General features: G+C 39.5%; 1 protein-coding gene across 2 annotated transcripts in view; it reads right to left on the reverse strand.

The window, feature by feature from the left end:
* Nucleotides 1-18,848, reverse strand: part of LOC121436948 (E3 ubiquitin-protein ligase RNF128) — a 106,469-nt gene continuing 87,621 nt past the window's right edge. For both annotated transcript variants that reach the window (XM_041636861.1, XM_041636860.1), the window contains exons 3-7: nucleotides 17,097-17,168; nucleotides 10,381-10,463; nucleotides 9,427-9,523; nucleotides 8,499-8,667; nucleotides 1-2,120 (exon numbers count right to left, since the gene is read on the reverse strand). In XM_041636861.1, the coding sequence (XP_041492795.1) occupies nucleotides 1,987-2,120; nucleotides 8,499-8,667; nucleotides 9,427-9,523; nucleotides 10,381-10,463; nucleotides 17,097-17,168 (555 nt within the window). In that variant the 3' untranslated portion in view covers nucleotides 1-1,986. The remainder of the gene's footprint in view (nucleotides 2,121-8,498; nucleotides 8,668-9,426; nucleotides 9,524-10,380; nucleotides 10,464-17,096; nucleotides 17,169-18,848) is intronic.

Consider the following 18,848-nt stretch of genomic DNA (forward strand, 5'->3'; position numbering starts at 1 on the left):
TCGTGGTCCCGACTTCTTTGCTCATGTTCTCCCTCCTTCTGCTCCTCATTGGGACCTTGGGAGCTCAGTCCCAGTTAGTTCCTTGGGTAGCTGAGGATTGGGAACCTGAAATGACCCTATCTGATATGGGTTGTTTTAATCCTGAGATGGAACAAATCAAAATGATCCCCACAAAACTTAAACCCTTTAAAACTATAGAGAATACTCATATTGCAGGCATGTTGTCACATAAAATGTGTACACTGATTTTGATAACCATGGTCCTGAAGTGATCCAAGTATCTGTGGATTCTTAAAATGCTTTACAAAAGATAAGATATATTCTGATTCATTAACAACATCCTATCAGTCATACAGTCTAAAGAAAAAAAAATGAAAGAAAGCTTTAAAATACTGAAATAATCCTCATGTCATAAATGGCACAAATACAGGTTAACATCAAGATAATTTAACCTTGTATTTTATTACTGATAAGCTTTATTATTTACTTTGTTGACATCTAAAACTACTTCACAGTTTTTTCAGAGCATAATGGCATCTCTTCCCTTTTTGCATGAGGTCACACGTAAAGATCACACTAGAGATTTAGTCTGTACTGATCAAATATATCAATGACCGTTTACATCCAACAATTCTTTCCTCTCAAAACTAAGTGTATTATACACAAAAGTGAGTATATAACAGCTAAAGGGAACATCAGATGCACTCTTTCATGGGAATGTTTTATTTACATTTCATATTTAAAGAGAATCAGTACAAATCGAAGCATATTTACAGCATTTTCAAATCAGTGTACAAGAATGCAATGGTTTCATCCATCATATAGTCAGCAAACAAAAATCCATGTCTGTTCTATCTCTGTCTAAATTCTGCTGGAATCTGAACTCACTGGGAACAAAACTAATGGGCAAGCCACACGAAATAGAAATAAAGTGAATTTTTAAATAGCTCTATTTAACTTTGGTGGTTGAAGCTTCAAACTTTATATTAAGGCACCTGGAAATCCCCCCTTCCCTTGATTCTTTTTCAAACACCAACAAAATGCATTCACAAAACTATAGATATATGGACAGGATTTAAATTTAATATAATTAGAGCCTGTTAGGTCAAATGTAAACTTAATTTTCAATGTCAACAGTGTTTGGAAAATACTTTCTACAGACAAATCTTACAGAACATTTTCTGTAGATTAATTCTGCAGAGTAGTCTGTTACCAATTTTCTCTGATTTATTCTACTATTACTATTTTCACATCTTAGAGTAGTTTCTATTCTGTGCTTTTGAATATTTCAAGTTTGAGAAATAGTTTACAATAGTTTTGTAAGAAACTCTTTTGTGTCTATAATCTTGTGTGGTGTCACTGATATACCGATCAACCAATTCAGTTCATATTTTCTGACAAACTATGCTCACACTCACATGAAATACATACACAGCTTAATTAAAAAAGAAAAGGTTAAAATGAGCATTTTGCTTTAATCTTGTTCTATCAACGTAATGTATTTTAAATCGACATTTCATGAAGCACTAGCCTAAGTTTGCAATGCTTTTTACAATTCCAGATCAATACAAACACCCGGAGACAAACCCTGACACAAATAGCCCAAGCGAAAGTAGTAGCAGTGTTTCATTGTGATACTATTACGAAATAAAAGCGATTACAGCTACTCCACATATTGAAAGCAACATATTTTTATAAGAAAGTTGTTATACATGAAAAACCCGACTACTTGTAGACAGTTCTGAATGTTTAAAAATGTTGTTATCACTATCATCAAGAGGAAACTTGACTATGAAAAACACTATAATGAGTTTGTGGAAAAGTTGCTAGGTTAAATATGCTAAGCCACTTAACTATAGTATAATATTAGTCATCTCAGCACTTTCACTCGTCTTTATTACGTTTACCCAGTTCATTAATAGTAAACTAGGTCCTGATTGGCAGTCCCGTTATTACTAACGGTTCAAGTTTCTATTGACACAGATTTTATGATTTAATTTCGCGAACAGCAGTCTCTTGATTGGGGCTTTCATCTTCTTCAAAGGTTGGGTTGTCAACATGAGGAACAACATCCACAGCCACAGCACTTGCTTCATGGTTTACCAGCTGTAGATTTTCATCTGAAAACAGAAGGGAAAAATGTAGGGTGATTCCATTCGTCTCTCCTTTCAAGACAGAATTCTGCATCACATCTAAGAGGGCTTCCTCATTCAAGGTCATTATACTCTGATGATTATACCGCTTTCTGTTCCTTAATACCATGTGGCCTTTTCAATATCCAGTGTGGGGTGCCTGCCTATATTCATAGCATTCAGGGCAGTGAGGAACAAGCATTCTTGTGCTTTCAAGGCTAGCCTGAACTACACAGTAAACTTCAGGCTGACCTAGGCTACAGCCTGAAATCCTATCTCCAAAAAACAAAAAAAAACCATAATTTATATTGTTTCACATAAGGCAACTATGGTCCTATTGATTTATGGTTCCTATATTTGATTCATGTACATGTGTTTACTTTTACCTGGATTATAGTCTCATTAACGACAAAAGTTACATATTTTACTTTTTTTTCTTTCTTAAATATAACAGTTCTTAAACCTGGCTGCACATTACTACCTCTTGTGCTATTTAACCTAACTGTATAGTAAATACAATATATAATCATCCTTAAAGAAGAAAGGCGGGGATGAAAAAACATCTAAATAACTTCATGCCAGATGGCTAAAGAAAAAGAAATGGGTTGAATAGTCGTTGTTGAAAGTATTCTATCTTTATTCTAGAATTGAAAGGTTAAGTAAACATTTCTTGGATAAGGAAAGCCTTCTCCTTCCACCATCACTAATAGGAATTCCAAGTAAGGCCAGTAGGAAGGTCTAGAATGAGCCCTGGCTGTGGAGCTACAACCACACACATCCAGCAGCAAAAACTCAGTGTCTTCCAGATCAGAGGAAAAGGAACAGAGAAAGGAAGAGAAGAAAAGCTTTGTGAGGGAACAAGTTCATTATAGCCTTGTGCTTTGAAAAATTGATCAGAATAACCACCCAGTGGCTATGAGTGTGCCCAATGCCCAAATCTTGCTTTTGCTATATCAATCTCCAAGAAGAGACCTCTTGAAGAAATGGCAGATTCTGAGACAGGGAGTGTACAAGATTAACCTGGATTCTAGCCTAGGTGTCAGAAAACTATAACTCACGGAGCCAAAGCCACATTAAGAGTGCTTTTCACATTTTAAAATGTTTTCAAGACAAACCAACCCTTCCCCCTGAAAGATACACAAAAAGAATATGCAACAGAAATATATGTGGTTTTCAAACCATAAATATTTACTACTTGGTCCCTTAAAGAAAAAAAAAAGTCAACTTGAGACTGAAAGCATACTATGGTACCAGAAAGTAAGGAAGTCAAAAGAATAAAGAACCCAACTTAAATAAGTTTCTCAAGACAGAAATGAAGAATCTATGAGCAATGGACAAATCATGAAACTAACAAAGAATGAAAGAAGTATCTGTGATGTCACTTATTACCAATAAATGAATAAAATAGAAAGGGAATGGCTCTTCCTTAAATTTGAAAATTAATGTGTGGGAAGAAGGATAGAAATAGAACGTCACTATTTGGTGAATAGTTCAGTAATAAATTATAACAGGAAGTATCAATTATTGCTAAAGTTGGCCAGTAAAGGAGCCACGACAAAAGAGATATTTGCAAGGTTTCCAAGCATCTATCAAAAAGATATTTAATAATTACAAATGGAAAATGGTAACTTTACAGGGAAGAATTTGGCAGCCAGAACCCTTAACCAAGTGAACAAAGTTAAAATCATTTGTAATGAGAACATCGTGTGCCTCATAATATGTGCTGCTGACAGGCACAGAGCATCATCCTCTGGCATTCTTACCAGAAATGGACAGTGATTTAATTTTCATGAAGCAGCAGACAAGGCTAAATAAAGGAACATTTTATAAAGTAATCTTCAAAAATATCAACATCATAAAAGGCAAATACTAAGGAATTGTCATAGATTGAAGATCAAGGAGACTTACAAGTACAGGAAGCGTGAGGCCTTGGGGCGGAAAAAAGGACATGCGTGGGCCAGATGGTAAAGTTGAGGAAGGTCTGTAGTTAATATTTCATCAGGTCATTTTCTAGGCTCTATGCAAGTATATGGTTATATAAGATATCCATATTTGCAGAAACTAGGAAAGGGGTAGATGAGCACTCTCGGTACTATTACTGAAACTTATTTTCAGTCTAAAGTTATTTCAAAATTTAAACTAAAACTACATGTAATTGGGCCCCATCCCTTATGAATTCTTTTTTTATTTTTATTTATTTATTAAGGATTTCTGCCTCCTCCCTGCAACCGCTTCCCATTTCCCTCCCCCTCCCCCGATCAAGTCCCCCTCCCTCATCTGCTCGAAGAGCAATCAGGGTTCCCTGACCTGTGGGAAGCCCAAGGACCGCCCACCTCTATCCAGGTCTCCTAAGGTGAGCATCCAAACTGCCTAGGCTCCCCCAAAGCCAGTATGTGCAGTAGGATCAAAAACCCACTGCCATTGTTCTTGAGTTCTCAGTATTCCTCATTGTCCGCTATATTCAGCTAGTCCGGATTTATCCCATGCTTTCTTATTAAATTGCCCTAAAGTGCTCTTTATATGCCAGATTTTTTTAAAAAAAAAAATCTCTCCATGTGATTCTGATGTACAGCATGGTTGATAACCAAGGGCCTTAGTGGATATATTCCCTGTACCAGAAGTATCAGTATCACCAGAAAAATTGCTATAGATATACATTTTCAGGCCCCACTCCAAACCCACTGAGTCAACAAGCCCTCTAGGACATTAGGTAGGTAGTTAACTTTGAAGACTTGTATTCTAACAGAACTGATCCCAATGATGTATTACATAGATGAAGTAATTATGCACTTGCAATTATAAAAATCAACTGCCCCCACAACTGACTTTGAGATACCACCTCATACCAGTCAGAATGGCTAAGGTCAAAACATCAATGATAGCCTATGCTGGAGAGGATGTGGAGTAAGGGGAACACTCCTCTATTGCTGGTGGGAATGCACACTTGTGTAACCACTCTGGAAATCAGTATCGCAATTTCTCAGATAATTGGAAATCAACCTACTGCAAGATCCAGCAATACCACTTTTGGGCATATACTCAAAAGATGCTCAACCACACTATAAGGACATTTGTTCAACTATGTTCATAGCAGCACTATTTGTAATAGCCAGAATCTGAAAACAACCTAGATGCCCCTCAACTGAAGAATGGATAAAGAAAATGTGGTACATTTGCACAATGGAGTGCTACTCAGAGGTTAAAAAAAATGACATCTTGAAATTTGCATGCAAATGGATGGAAATAGAAGAAACCATCCTGAGTGAGGTAACCCAGATGCAGAAAGATGAACATGGTATGTACCCACTCATAGTTGAATACTAGCTATAAAGTAAAGGATAAGGAGCCTATAGTCCATGACCCCGGAGAAGCTAAGTAACAAGGAGAACCCTAAGAGAAACATATATAAATCACCCTGGGAAGAGGAAATAGACAAGATCTCCTGAGAATATTGGGAGCATGAGGTGGGGGAGAAGGGAAGGCAGAAGAGGAGGAGGAGGGGAGAAGGGGAGGGGAAGAAGAACTAGAGGGAACAGAATGGTCCAAATGGGGGAAGGACAGAGAACAAGGAAAGAGCTATCTTGATCGAGGGAGCCATTATGGGGCTAGCAAGAAACCTAGCAATAGAGAAATTTCCAGAAATCCACAAGGATGACCCCAACTAAGTCACTAAGCAATAGTGGAAAGGGTGCCTGCACTGGCCTTGCCCTGTAGTCAGATATGACTATCTTAAATATCATCATAGAACCTTCTTCTACCAACTGACAGAATCAGATGGAGAGATCCACAGTGGAGCACTGGGCTCAGTTCCCAAAGTCCAGTCGAAGAGTGGGAGAAGTGAGAATACAAGCAAAGAGGTCAAGACCATGATGGGGATACCCACTAAAACAGCTTATCTGAGCTAATGGAAGCCTTCCAACTCTGGCCTGGCAGTGAGGGAACCAGCATAGGACCAAACTAGTCCCTCTAAATGTGGGTGACAGTTGTGTGGCTGGGGTAGACTGTGGGGCCAATGGCAGTGAGACCAGGATTTATTCCTATTACTTGTTCTGGCTTTTTGGAACCCATTCCCTATGGAGGGATATTTTGCTCAGCCTAGATGTAGGGGTGAGGGCCTTGGTCCTGCCTCAAAGCAAGGTGCTAGACTGTGTTGACTCCCCATGGGAAGCTTCAGCCTCTCTGAGGAGTGGATGGGGGTGGTATGGGGGGTAAGGGGGGAAATGTGCAGAGTGCAGGAGGAGAGGAAGGAGTGGGAAATAGATTTGGCATGTAAAATAAGAAAGGATTTTTAAGAAAATTATAGGGAAAAAAGATGGCCCATAGATGTGGATCCACTCCACCCTGACCAAAGGTGAGAGAATTCAAGCCTATTCCTGTTCCTTAATTTTAAAATAGGAGGTTTGACCTAGGGAGTGGCTGCCTATAGGATGCTTGTTCGAGTCTTGCTTTACTCAGGAAACAATGGCTTGATGTCTCAAGTATCAAAGCAATAACTTCTGGTTATCCTTTGTGTCATATTATAACAGTTTTTTGACTTCTCCCCCCACTTTGTATTGGGAGCATAAAAGTGTATAAAAAATAAATGTGAGTGGATTCAGTATTCACTGAGTTACCCTCGTGGTACTTAAAAGAAATCAACGGCCATTGTAATCAGTGACAAACATGTCATATCCCCAAACCGGCAAGTTGCAATCACAGACAAAATTGAATGTGATCTAAGGGATCATTTATTCAACACAAATTTCCATATCTTAGGTGGCAGCATGTGCTGAATGGGAAACAGGTTAACAGAAGCCACCTTCCTCACTAAGAGGAAATAAAAGTTACATGGTACAATTTAGTTCACTAAATGCATCCATAGAAATTTGTGGGTGTGGACGTGAAAGTGAAATCAAGGCTTCTGAAAGAGTCTGCGAGGCATGCCTGCAGAGGGGGAGCAGACATTAGACTGGGAAAGGAAGAGTGGAAGTATGACATAGAGAAGCAAGGGGCTCAAACTCTGTTTATGAAAGATGAGAAATTAAGGGGCAGATCTGAGAAAGTGTATTGAATCAACAGGAAAGAGGGAATGAAGAATCTGGGGAACTAGGGATCTAGGGACGAATCCTTAAGGCCTCAAAGTGGGCGTCACTAGCATTCATCCAGGAAAGAATGCAGGAGGAACATGGACCATTATTTCATTTGCTAGTCAAATGATCTGTAAAGTCTCTCTACTTCCCCATCCTCTGAACCAACCCCCACAAGAACTGAACACAATTAAGTAGGGTGGAATTTTGTATATAAAAAAATCTAACACAATTTAAATTATCTTTTATCTTCATCAAATTCTCTTACCACACCATTATGGGAACACAACATTATGACAAAAAAACAATGACTCAGTATTATAGCTAGAACAATCCACAGATAATTAACATTCCTATGAATGTACTGAAGGAAATGTCTGGAGATCAGATTGCAAGAAATACAAAGTTTGCTTTTATACGGCTGTGTGCCTTGTGACGTCTTCAGCAATGGTATTTATGGCACTGATAAGCCTACAGAGGGCAAAGGTTTATGGCACAGAAAGCTGAAATATTCACAAGCTATTGTAGTAATTAGTTTCTTCCACTTTTACACTAAAATCGGGTGTCTTCAAGGTAAGAACCGAGGGGAAACTTTCAAACTAAGAAAAACTTGGAAAAAGTTAGAGGTTAGAAAAAGGAAAACTAATTTATAGAGAGACTTGATATTTTTAGAGGAAAAAGTAACAAAATTACCCCCAAATTTCTCCATTCATATAAAATTACTAAGCTGTAATAATAATCCACATGAATTCCAAAATTAATTATGTTCAATCTTAGTTTCTAACAATTGATTCATAGCCTAGAAAAGTCAACAGGTGGCAGCACATACCATTGTTAAACCTAGTTTCCTATCTGCAAGATGGATTCCTGAGAATATAGGCATAAACCTAACTGTTGTAAATCAAATTCTTCTATTATTCCAGGAGTCATTTATCCTCCATTCTGATTTATCTGTCATAAACAATGGCTGCTAAAATTTAAAGTTTCTCCTTCACCTCAGTAAGAAGTTAATGGCTCAGAGAGCAGCTTTCCAACAAAACCTCTTCTTCTGTGAATAATCCTAATTCCTGTGGCATGCCATCTATTTCAGGAACATTTGAATATGTATGTACTCTTTGAATATGCATATACTTTCTGGCAGGAGTACATCTTTCATTGCATCATTTTAAATAGCAAAAGAACTTGAAATGGCATAATGCATGAATGGAACCACCACTAAAAAGCAAGATTACGTGGCTAGATGTGTGGCCCACAGTGGACGACTTGAGATGAGCCCACTGCTCTGCAGTCTGATGCTTACTTGCTGACTGCACATGTTCCTCCAGAGGCGGCTCATCTGCTCCCTGGACCGAAGCATAGCCAGATGATGCGGTCTCGCTGCGATTGTCCTCTTCGTGGGGAGAAGCAATATTAGATGCATTATTGGAAACAGGAACTTGTAAAGACACTGATCCATCTTCAACATCCACCTGTGGTAAGCATTCAAACAAATTGACTTTCAGAGTACATGCATTATTACATTGACATATGGTTATGATGTTTTTCAGTAGTGATAACACAGTAATATTTCTTAACCTTATTAGTAATATTTCTCTACCCCATTTTCATGTCACAGAAATCTCTTACTGGCCCCAGTCACGGTAGCAGGAGTAGGCATTGGCTATACCAATGGAGTACATATGTCTTCATCTGGCTGATCTCTTCACCTCAAACATAATGGTGGGAACAAGGTATACTCAGTATACATTAATATATAGTATTCTGTCCCAAAAGAGAACTGAAAATTGCTCTCATCTCATATTTCTGTTCTGTTAAAAAGATTTCATCGAGTTGACATTTATCTTGAAGATACGTTTTTTTCATTTACCAAGTACAAAATTATAATTTTATTATGCTTTCTCAAATGGTCATGGTTACTTAATGACAAATTTGAAACTTTGCAATAAATGACAGGGTTAAAACAGAAAAGTAGGTAAGTTGGTAGTTTAGAGTTCTAATTCTGATCCAAATACTAAGTACATTTGCGATGAGAGAAGGAAAATGGATATGTCCACGATCGTATGAGCGTCTCTGTGGCTATGAAAGAAATAGGTCTAGTTTTTGGTATCAACTAAATGATTTGCACATTACCTCCCCAGAGAGAGAAGGATGTTATTGTCATAAATGCCCGGGAATATAAATACCACACTGCTGAAGTTCCTTCAGAGAAAGAATATAGCAACGTTTACCTCAATTCCCAGAGCTTTGAGAATGTCACACTTGCACATGGGGCAAGTCCTGTGTTCTAAAAGCCATGGGTCCACACATGTCTTATGGAAAATATGACTAATGAAGGAGAAAAGAGATAATGCAGTTACAAGATGTGAAACAGAAACCACACTTTGCGCCTCCCCCCACCACCACCACCACGGACACATGCACACACGCACACACACAGAGATGACTCTTAGCCTTTGCTAGGATGTCTTTTCCCCTTTTAAACATACCATTAATAAAGAGGCCACAAGAATAGATTCTGGAGATTTCATAATGCAAAGCTCTTAAATATAGAGGCCCCATTACTCTAGCCTCAAAAAGTTATTTTTAGTATTCATAACTTGAAAATGGCTAATGCTACTTGACTTAAGTCTCTTGGCATTTCACATGTTACAATATTAAAATTATAAGTTCCATAACTCTAAAATGGAATCATCATTCTCAGTAACAGAATGATAAAGTACTGAGTACGACATAGTACCAATGCTTCAGGCAATGAAACGAGCTCCAAGAACAGCGCTATTTAACAGCTGAGAAGACAATCTAAGACTAACCTTCTGGAGAGGAACTGTATTTTAAAATCTAAAGAGTAAAGACTTCAAAGTAGGCCACTAAGTTGAGCTTATGTTTTCTCAAAAGAAATGTTAGAATGAATTTAAAATAAATAAGCAAGTACTAAACACACACACACACACACACACACACACACACACACACACACACACACACACACACACACACCGATGACTAGGTTTCTCGGTTTCCTGCAGGGAAAACAAACTGTTGAGAACAAATTGTACTGGATTTTGGAAACTATAATTCAATTTTAGTGCTATATCAATTTGGAAGCATTCAAAACAGTTTTCCTTCATCATGCTAACTTTAAGGATGTTATTTTTATGGATATGAAAGAAGATGAAACTTACTTGCAGGTTAGGATGCGCACCAAATCATTTGGTTTATAGAGCTCAATACACACAGCACAGCTATCTCCATCAGGGCCAATTTCCTGTGAACAAATAGTTACTGTTACTCAAACAAGAAAAAGCAAATTAAATGTCAGAGCTGGACCAGCATATGCACATGCAGTTTAACACCTAGAAATTCTTATACAAAGAGAAACATTACTGAGGATGCAACTATGAAGTTGCAGTGGGTGATTTCAATTCATTGACCTTTGGAAGAGGCAAAATAACAAAGTCTACAAAATGAAGAAAGAACAAATTAAATCATGTAGTACTGACTTCAACTCTTTTTCCTGTCTTGAGAATTTATAGAAAGCCATCTGTATATTTTCAGATATGTTTTCTCTAAAAAAGTAAGGTATAATTTACATATAGCAAACCCCAGTCATTTTTACAGTCTTGCATGTTCTTAAAAACATGTAGTAATCTAATCCCCACCACACTCAAGATATAGAATAGTGACATTACCCCCAATAAATTCATTCATATTCCTGTAGTAACTAAGCCTTTCTCTCATTCTCAACCTCTGCCTATCACTGTTATGTTTTCAATCCCTATACCTTAGGCTTTAAAAACTAATGCCAAATAAATGCAATCATGTATCATCTAACTTCTGAGTATTACTTCCTTCATAATTATAGGGTCTTTGATAGTCACATATGTATATTATTGCAGGTAGCAGAAGGACTTGCTAACACTTTTATTACTAAATTGTATTCCACAGTATGAATATTCCACAGGTTATCCATTTATCAGGTGATGGGAATTCAGATTCTTTCCATTTTGGAAAGAATTACTAATAACTACGTTTAGGAATTTAATGGGGATATAGGAGTTTCCTTTCTTTGCAGTGAATATCTAATATGGTAAATGCATTTTAACGTCATAAGGGATTGTTAATCTGTTTTGCAGGGTAGACATAATCATTTAGTATTGTCACCAGAAAATAAATAAGAATTCCAGAGGTTGTACATATTCATCAGGTCTTAGCAACCCTAATGAATGTGTACTGGTAACACATTTGGTTCTAATTTTGTATTTTCCTAATGACCAGTGACACTGAGTATTCTTTTGTATACTTCTCAGCCATATGTTCATTTGATTAATGTATGTATATTTAGCATACTTACTATATTTATTAATTTTCAAAATATTTTTATTGTTGTGAGCCACCGAATGGGAGCTGTAAATTGAACCCAGGACTTGTAAAAGAGCAGCAAATATTCCTAAACTCTGAACCATTTCTTCAGCCCATATTTATTCTAAGTAATTAGCACATAGAGTATTAGGTTTCATTATAGTACTTTTGTTTTTATTTTATTTATTGTTATTTTGTGTGTAGGAGTGCCTGAATGCATGTCTGTACACCACACGCATGCAGTGCCTTCACAAGCCAGAAGGAGGCATTGGCTCTCCTGGGACTGGAGTTTCAGATGATCGTCAGCCACCATGTGCTCACTGGAAATTGAACCTGGGTCCTCTGCTCTTAGTCACTGACTCATCTCTGCAGCCTCCACACAGTGGAATTTTCAGTTTATTGTGTTGTTGCTGATTCTCCCCCATCTCATGTTCTCCAACTTCTCCTGCCCCTTCTTGTACTGTTATACTCCTCCCCCATAACCTCTTTTCTGCTTCCCTATCACAGGTTTGTGTCTTTATTTTTTTTGGCTGCTTCTGTTGTCGAGACAAGAGTTTTTAATATTCTAAGTGTAGTCGTTTAATAAATATGCAATTTGCAAATATTTTCTCTAAGACTGTACCTTGTGTTTCCCTTCCTTAAAAACTGTCTTACAAATAACAGAAATACATTTACTTATTTATTTGTTTATTTAGTTGATACAGGGTCTCATTATGTCTTGGAATTTGCTATGTAGACTAGGTTGGTCTCACTCTCAAAGACACCTATGCCTCCAAATTTTGGGGTTAAAAGATGTGTTACACCATGTCTAGCAACAATAGAAATCTTTTCATTTTTATTTTATTTTACTTTACTTTATGTGGATGTAAGTTTTACCTTCTTTTAGGTCTGTGCACCATGTGTATGTCTGATGCCTGCAGAAGCCAGAAGAGGGCATCAGATACCCTGGAACTGGAGTTACAGATGATTGTGGGCCACCATGTAAGTGTTAGGAATTGAACCTGGGTCCTCTGAAAGAGTGGCCAGTGCTCTTGAATCCTCCTTAAAACAGAAATTCTTAAACTCTGACAGTCAAATTCTACATTTTCTCTGTGGACCTGTGTTTCGGTGTCATGCATAAAAACTATTAATGTATCCCATCCACATCTGAATTATTTTTCTCCCAAAGACTTCCAAAGAATCAATAGTTGCTGGATGGTGGTGGCACACGCCTTTAATCCCAGCACTCAGGAGGCAGAGGCAGGTGGATCTCTGTGAGTTTGAGGCTAGCCTGGTCTACAGAGCGAGTTCCAGAACAGACTCTGAAGCTACAAAGAAACCATCTCTCCAAAAACAAAACAAAAAAAAAAACAAAACAAAAACAATAGTTATAGACTGTATATTTAGGCCTATACTCTTTTAAGTTAATTTTTACACTGTATGGAGAATGGAGGTATTTTTAAAATGGATACTATGCTGGCTAGTTTTTATTTTAATTTTTATTCATTTTACGTATCAACCAGAGTTTCCCCTCCCTCCCCTCCTCCTGCTTCCATCCCACCTCCCACCTCAGTCTACCCCCTATCCACTCCTCCAAAAGGGTAAGGCCTCCCATGGTGAGTCAACAAAGTCTGGTCCATTAAATTGGGGTAGGACCAAGTCCCTCCCCACTGCATCAAGTCTGAGCAAGGCATCCCACCATAGGGAATGGGCTCCAAAACTGGTAACACAGGTGGTTCTGATTTTGTATTTCTCTAATGACCAGTGACATTGAGTATTCTTTTGTATACTTCTCAGCCATATATCAACTTGACGTAAGTTTTATATCAATTTGGCATAAGTGTCATTTAGGAAGAAGGAATCTCAATTGAGAAAATACTCCCACCAGATTGGCCTGTGGGGCACCTTCTCGATTGATGGGTGATATAGGAGGTCACGGCTCACTGCAAGTAGTGTCACCCTGGGCTGGTGTTCCTGGGTGGTAAAAAGAAGCACTCCTCCATGACTCGGCATCAGTTATTGCCTCCAGGTTCTTGCTCTGTTTGAGTTCCTGCCTTGACTTCCCTCAGTGATAGATGTGATATAGAACTGTAAACCTAAATAAACCCTGTTCTCCACAGGTTGCTTCTGGTCATGGTGTTTTAAGTATAGCAATAGAAACCTTAACTAAGTCATATACTCAATCACTGCAGAGAATTCTCCTTGCTTTGTCGCCTTTGGATCTTCAAAAAAAAAAATTGGCCACATGTTCATTGCTGCATTCTATACTGTTCCATTCATTTCTGGATTCTATACTGTTCCATTCATTTATGGATCTAGCATTTCTGGATTCTATACTGTTCCATTCATTTATGGATCTAGCATTTCTGGATTCTATACTGTTCCATTCATTTATGGATCTAGCATTTCTATACTCCCACAGATACAGCCTTGAAATAACCCTGAAAACTGGGGGGATGTGAACTACTGTTTGAGGTTGTTCTTTTTTATCCTCCCTATATTAAGAAAAGGTCTTTCTATGTAACCCAGGCTGAACTTGAATTTACAGCTCTTTTATCTCACTTTTCTGGATGCTGGAATTGAAGGCATGTATAAGACTCTCAGTACATGGTCTAGGAATGAAGTCATGTGAGAATTCTGAGTGCTTGTGAGAAAACTCCAAAAAAAAAAAAAAAGAGTCTTGTGACCTCAGTTTCTTCAAAACACTGAATTCTTTCTGGAATGTGTCTACGGGCTCCTCCCAGGTGTAGTGGACAGGAATGACTTTACCTCAGCTTGCTCGGCTGATCTTACTCAATTCATGTTTATATGCCTCTATGGGAAAATATGTTTTTGCCACATGTGGCTTGTTCTTGCGATTGTATGCAGCTTGAACTCGTGGGACCTTTACTCATCTGACAATTCTAAACCTTTAGAGTATAAACTGTCAGGTGCTCTGAATAAAGTTGGCTATTGCATGAGACTTTAGTCAGCCTCATTTTTCAGCTCCACTCTCCCACGTCCCACTGTCTTTAGAGCGGTAACACAGCACATCCAGCTTCTACAGTTCTTATGCATCCAAATTGTTTGGATTATACTGGCTCTTGGGCTTTTCCAATACTTAATACTATCTCATGAAAATTCTTGTTGAAATGCTAATTCATAGGTTAGTTTAAGGTGAACCAACACCTTAACGATGAAGTTTTTGATCCACAAACATTATATATATATATATATATAATCCATTTTTATAGTTTCTTTGATTTTTTTCTCCATACTTATGGTTGAACTCAAAAGCCTTGAGGATGCTAGAGGTAAGTGCTCTACCACTGAGCTATAATTGCCAGATCCTGTGATTTCTTTCATTGGTGCTGTACAACTTTTAACATATAAATCTTGCTCACATTTTGAATATTTATATCTAAGAACGTAATGTTTCTGATGGTGTTATAAGTGATAAATCTTTATCTCAGTATGTCCTGCAGGTTTTTTGGGATATCTTTTGCCATCAATAGGTTTTCAACTGTCCTAAATCTCAAATGGACATTCAAAGTTGTACTGAAGCATGATATTAGTTTTCTCTCATTGCTGTTGCAAATTACCATCCTTTGATGGCTTATGTTAGCATGGCTTTTTACCTTTTGTGGAGGTGAGAAGTAACTGAGGTGTTGGCTGTTCTACATTCCTTCTGGAGGCTTCAGGGAAAATACCTGTCATTGCCTTTTCTAGCTTCTGGAGCATTCCTGCATTCTATTTCATGGTCTCTTCCTTGACTCATTCCACTTTTTTTTTTATTCCATTGCAACCTTGCTATGGATGGCGGTCAAACCTCCACCTTTACTCCAGCTTATACAGATTCTGATTATATTTAGGGTTTGTCTAAATAATCCTGGATAGATGGGGAGAGAAAAGGTAGAAGGGAAGGAGTGGGGGGCTTGGGGAAACAGGAGGATTGGGATAAAGGAAGGTTGGACAGGGGAGCACGGAACCACAATTCTTAGTTAAGGGAGCCACTTTAGGGTGGGCAAGAGACTTGACCCTAGAGGGGCTCCCAGGTTCCCAAGCTGAGGTCCCCAGTTAGTTCCTTGGGCAGCTGAGGATTGGGAACCTGAAATGATCCTATCCTAGAGCAATACTGACAAATATCTTGCATATCACCATAGAACCTTCATCTGGTGATGGATGGAGATAGAGACAGAGACCCACACTGGAGCACTGGACTGAATTCCCAAGGTCCCAATGAGGAGCAGAAGGAGGGAGAACATGAGCAAAGAAGTCGGGACCACAAGGGGTGCACCCACCCACTGAGACAGTGGAGCTGATCTATTGGGAGCTCACCAAGGCCAACTGGACTGTGACTGAAAAAGCATGGGTTAAAACTGGACTCTCTGAACACGGCGAACAATGAGGGCTGATGAGACGCCAAGGACAATGGCACGGGGTTTTGATCCTACGTAATGTGCTGGCTTTGTGGGAGCCTAGCCAGTTTGGATGTTCACCTTCCTAGATATGGACGGAGGGGGTGTTATGGTTTTGGTCCCTTTAAGAGACAAGCCACACCCATTCCCCTCCACATCCACTGAGGCAGGCTGATCTTCAGCTTCCAGTCCTGAGCTAATTCTCTCTTTTCCATCTTCCTCTCGGAGAGGCAGCTTCACTTCTGCCTCTCTCCCCACTTCTCTGCTTCCCCCCTTCTCTGTCCCTTTCTCCTCTTCTCTCTCTCTCCCTCTCTCTCTGTCCCCCCCTTCACCCTTCCTCCTCCATAACCCCCTGAATAAACATTCAACCTCACCCTGCATGTGGTGTCTATCCATTTTTCTGTCTTCTGCCCACCCGCCATGTGTCTCCCTGCCTGGAACCAGCCATTGCTCGGGGACCAGCAGCCATCTCTGCCTGGGGCCCACTGCCTGCTGCCACATGGCCCACCACCACTTCTCGCCACCACTTCTCTGAGACCAGCAGCCATCTCTGCCTGGGACTGGCTGCTCCCAGGGCCCGCTGTCTGCCGCCACATGGCCCGCTGCCACCATTTGGGACCTACAGCATTTCTGCTGCCTACCACCACCGGGGATCTTGCAGCATTTTTTTAAAAAGAACAACAGGGGGGAAGACCTAGGACTTACCACAGGGCAGGGAACCCTGACTGCTCTTTGGACTGGAGAGGGAGGGGGAAAGGAGTGGGGGGAGGGGGAGAAGGGTGGGAGGAGGGGGAGAAGGGTGGGAGGAGGGGGAGGGAAATGGGAGGCTGGGAGGAGGTGGAAACTTGTTTTTGGTTTTTTTTCTCCTTTTCTCAATAAAAAAATAAAATAAAATAACAAATAAAAAAAATAATCCTGGATGATCTCCCTCTTTAACTTTCCACATCTATAATTTCTTTCTGCAAGATATTGTAACATTTACAGGTGCCAGTGATTCGTACCTAGGAACAGTTGAGGGCCATTGTGTAGTCTAATTGCAGTATTGAATAGAATAGTATTGAATAGAAATACCCAGTGAGGTATATCAATGCTAGCAAAAAGACAATTGCAGAGGGCATTTAAAGAATGTCCTGGTAGCTTTGCTTTAAAAGTAATAAAAGTACCTTGTCTCCTTGCTTCAAAGTGCGCAGCTGAAGCCTTCCAATAGCTTTTTTAGCATCTGCCTTTAACTGTCTCTGTAATAAAAACAGATATTAGAAGACATGTGTTTAAAAGAAGTATGATAAGAAGGTATAGTAGTTTAATAGTAATTGATAAAAGTTACTATCCAAATAAAAATTCAGAGATTAAAAATCTGCGGCTGGGGAGATGGCTCAGTTGGCAAAGTACTTGTTATGCAAGCATAAAGCTCTAAGTTTGATGCCCAACACCCACAGAAAAGCTAGGCACCATAGTTGCTGACCTTCCTTGTCACCTGGGTACCCTGTCCCTTTAAGCCCCACCCCCACCCCAGAGGCAAGCTGATCTCCTGCCTCCCTCTACTTGCCTCTTCTGAAGAGGTAACTACTGCCTCTCTCCCCTTTCCCCTTACCCCCTTCTTTCTTCTCTCTCCCCTCTCTTTCTTCTTTCTCTGTCCCCCCCCTTCTCTCTTTCTCCCGTTCTCCCCTCCCCTCCATAACCCCTCACTCCTATATCATTCCCAATACCCATTAAATAAATTCTAGACCCAAGCTCTGTCCGCATGGCATATCTGTCTGTCTCCCACCTGAGGAGGTCTCCCACCCACCGGGGCCTACCAGGGTCACACCACCGAATATCTTTCAATAGTGTGTAACTCTGATTCCAGCACTGGGGAGGCAAGGACAGGAAGATCACCAAGCTTTGCTAGCCAGTCAGTCAGGTTGATTCAGTGAGCTCCAGGTTCAATGAAAAACTCTGGCTCAGCAAGGAAGATTAAGGGCAATTGAGGAAGATACCTGTCTTTGACTCTCCATACATATGAGCAAATGTATGCATGCCCACACTCAATTTTTAATTAAAAAAATTTATATGATATATTTTGATCATATTCTTTCTTTTAACTTCTCTCAGATCCTCCTCCCCACCTCTGTATCCATCCAACTTCATGTTCTCTCTCTTCCCTTTCCTCCCTCCCTCCACAAAACAAAACAAAACAAAACTAACACCAAAGTTAGTCCAAAAGTGCCTTAAGGCAAAAATACCAAAACAAAACAAAACTGCACAAAACAAAACAAAAAACAGAATCTGTTTTGGTTTAGCTTGCTACTCCTGGATATGGGGCCTGCCCTTGAGTGTTGTTGACATACTCAGTGACACGCCAGTGGAGAAAACTGGTTTTTCTCTTTCCCAGCAGGTATCAATTACAAATAGCTTCTTGGCGCGCACACACACACACAAACACACGCACGCGCGCGCACACACACACACACAAATTAATTAACCATATTACATATCTTATTTATCTGATATCAAGCAGGATCTTCCAAATTACTGAACCTTTTCCTTCTAGCCCACTAAGTTGTATGCTGCCTATATTCCAGCTGTGTGCAGCCACCAACTAGAGCAGTGGCCCTCACCCTTCCTAATGCTCCCACCTTTAATGCAGTTCTTCATGCTGTGTTGAACCCCGACCATCAAATTATTTTTGTTGCTACTTCATATGTGTAATTTTGCTACCGTTATGAACTGTAATCTTATATGCAGGATACCTGATATGTGCTCCAAACGGGGTAGCAACCCATAGGTTGTGAACTGCTGTACTAGAGTACGGTCTGTCCACCAGGGCTCCATGCTAAAACTGACTTTCCATTCCAAGTACCCATCCACTGTTAATAGTTCAACTAGGCGTGGATGCTTCCAGCCCCTCCTCCTTCCTGTCCTAATGCTGACTGGTT

This window comes from Microtus oregoni, unplaced genomic scaffold (genome assembly GCF_018167655.1).
Source record: "Microtus oregoni isolate MIOR12 unplaced genomic scaffold, Mior012 000050F_010, whole genome shotgun sequence".
NCBI lineage: Eukaryota > Metazoa > Chordata > Mammalia > Rodentia > Cricetidae > Microtus > Microtus oregoni.